At 35.1% G+C, this 720-nt stretch overlaps 1 protein-coding gene across 1 annotated transcript; it reads right to left on the bottom strand.

Annotated features, from left to right (window-relative positions):
* Positions 1-4: 4 nt before the first annotated feature.
* On the bottom strand, positions 5-714 carry LOC106867056 (gastrula zinc finger protein XlCGF71.1). The gene has a single exon (XM_014934548.1). The coding sequence runs from the start codon at positions 662-664 to the stop codon at positions 5-7; it is 660 nt and encodes a 219-aa protein (XP_014790034.1). The 5' UTR covers positions 665-714.
* Positions 715-720: the final 6 nt, after the last annotated feature.

Raw genomic sequence — 720 nt, 5'->3', positions numbered from 1 at the left:
TTTCTCATGTTTCACAGTCCAAAGGCTTCCCTTTACTGTGTGTTCGTTTGTGTTTATTTACATCACTTTTACAAATAAATGCTTTCTCACAGATTTCACACTGATAAGGTCTTTCTCCAGTATGGGTACGGACATGAACTATAAGGTTAGAATGATCGAAGAATGATTTTCCACAAATTTCACAGTGAAAAGTCTTATCGCCCTCATGTCTTCTCTTGTGTCTTTTTAAATCACTGTTATTCACATAAGTTTTCCCACATATTTCACAACGGAATGCTTTTTTCCCCATATGTAATAACTTGTGTCTTGCTAAATTACTGCTCGAGTAAAAATATTTTCCACAAATATCACAATGGAATGGTTTTTCTCCGGTGTGTACTCTTTTGTGACTGACAAGATGTGAATTATCAAAAAAGGATTTTCCACAGATTTCACAGTGGAATGGTTTTTCTCCGGTGTGTCTTCGTTTATGAGCTTTAAGATAAAGATTCACAGAAAATGATTTTCCACATACATCACACTCAAAAGGTTTTTCGCCAGTGTGTATCCTTTTATGAACTATAAGTTGACATTTCTGGATGAACGATTTCTTACAAATTTCACAATGATATGATTTTTCTCCGGTGTGAGTTTGTACATGGGTAGTGAGCTGTAAGTTAGTCATGAAAGATTTTCCACATATTTCACATTGGAACTGTACTTTTCCCCTGTGAATCCGTT

Source organism: Octopus bimaculoides, unplaced genomic scaffold (assembly GCF_001194135.2).
Source record: "Octopus bimaculoides isolate UCB-OBI-ISO-001 unplaced genomic scaffold, ASM119413v2 Scaffold_314482, whole genome shotgun sequence".
In the NCBI taxonomy this organism is placed as follows: Eukaryota; Metazoa; Mollusca; class Cephalopoda; order Octopoda; family Octopodidae; genus Octopus; species Octopus bimaculoides.
This window is presented reverse-complemented; position numbering and strand designations above follow the sequence as displayed.

Excerpts from the sequence above, each read along its gene's own strand:
- LOC106867056 (XM_014934548.1), bottom strand. The coding sequence starts at position 664 with ATGACTAACTTACAGCTCACTACCCATGTACAAACTCACACCGGAGAA.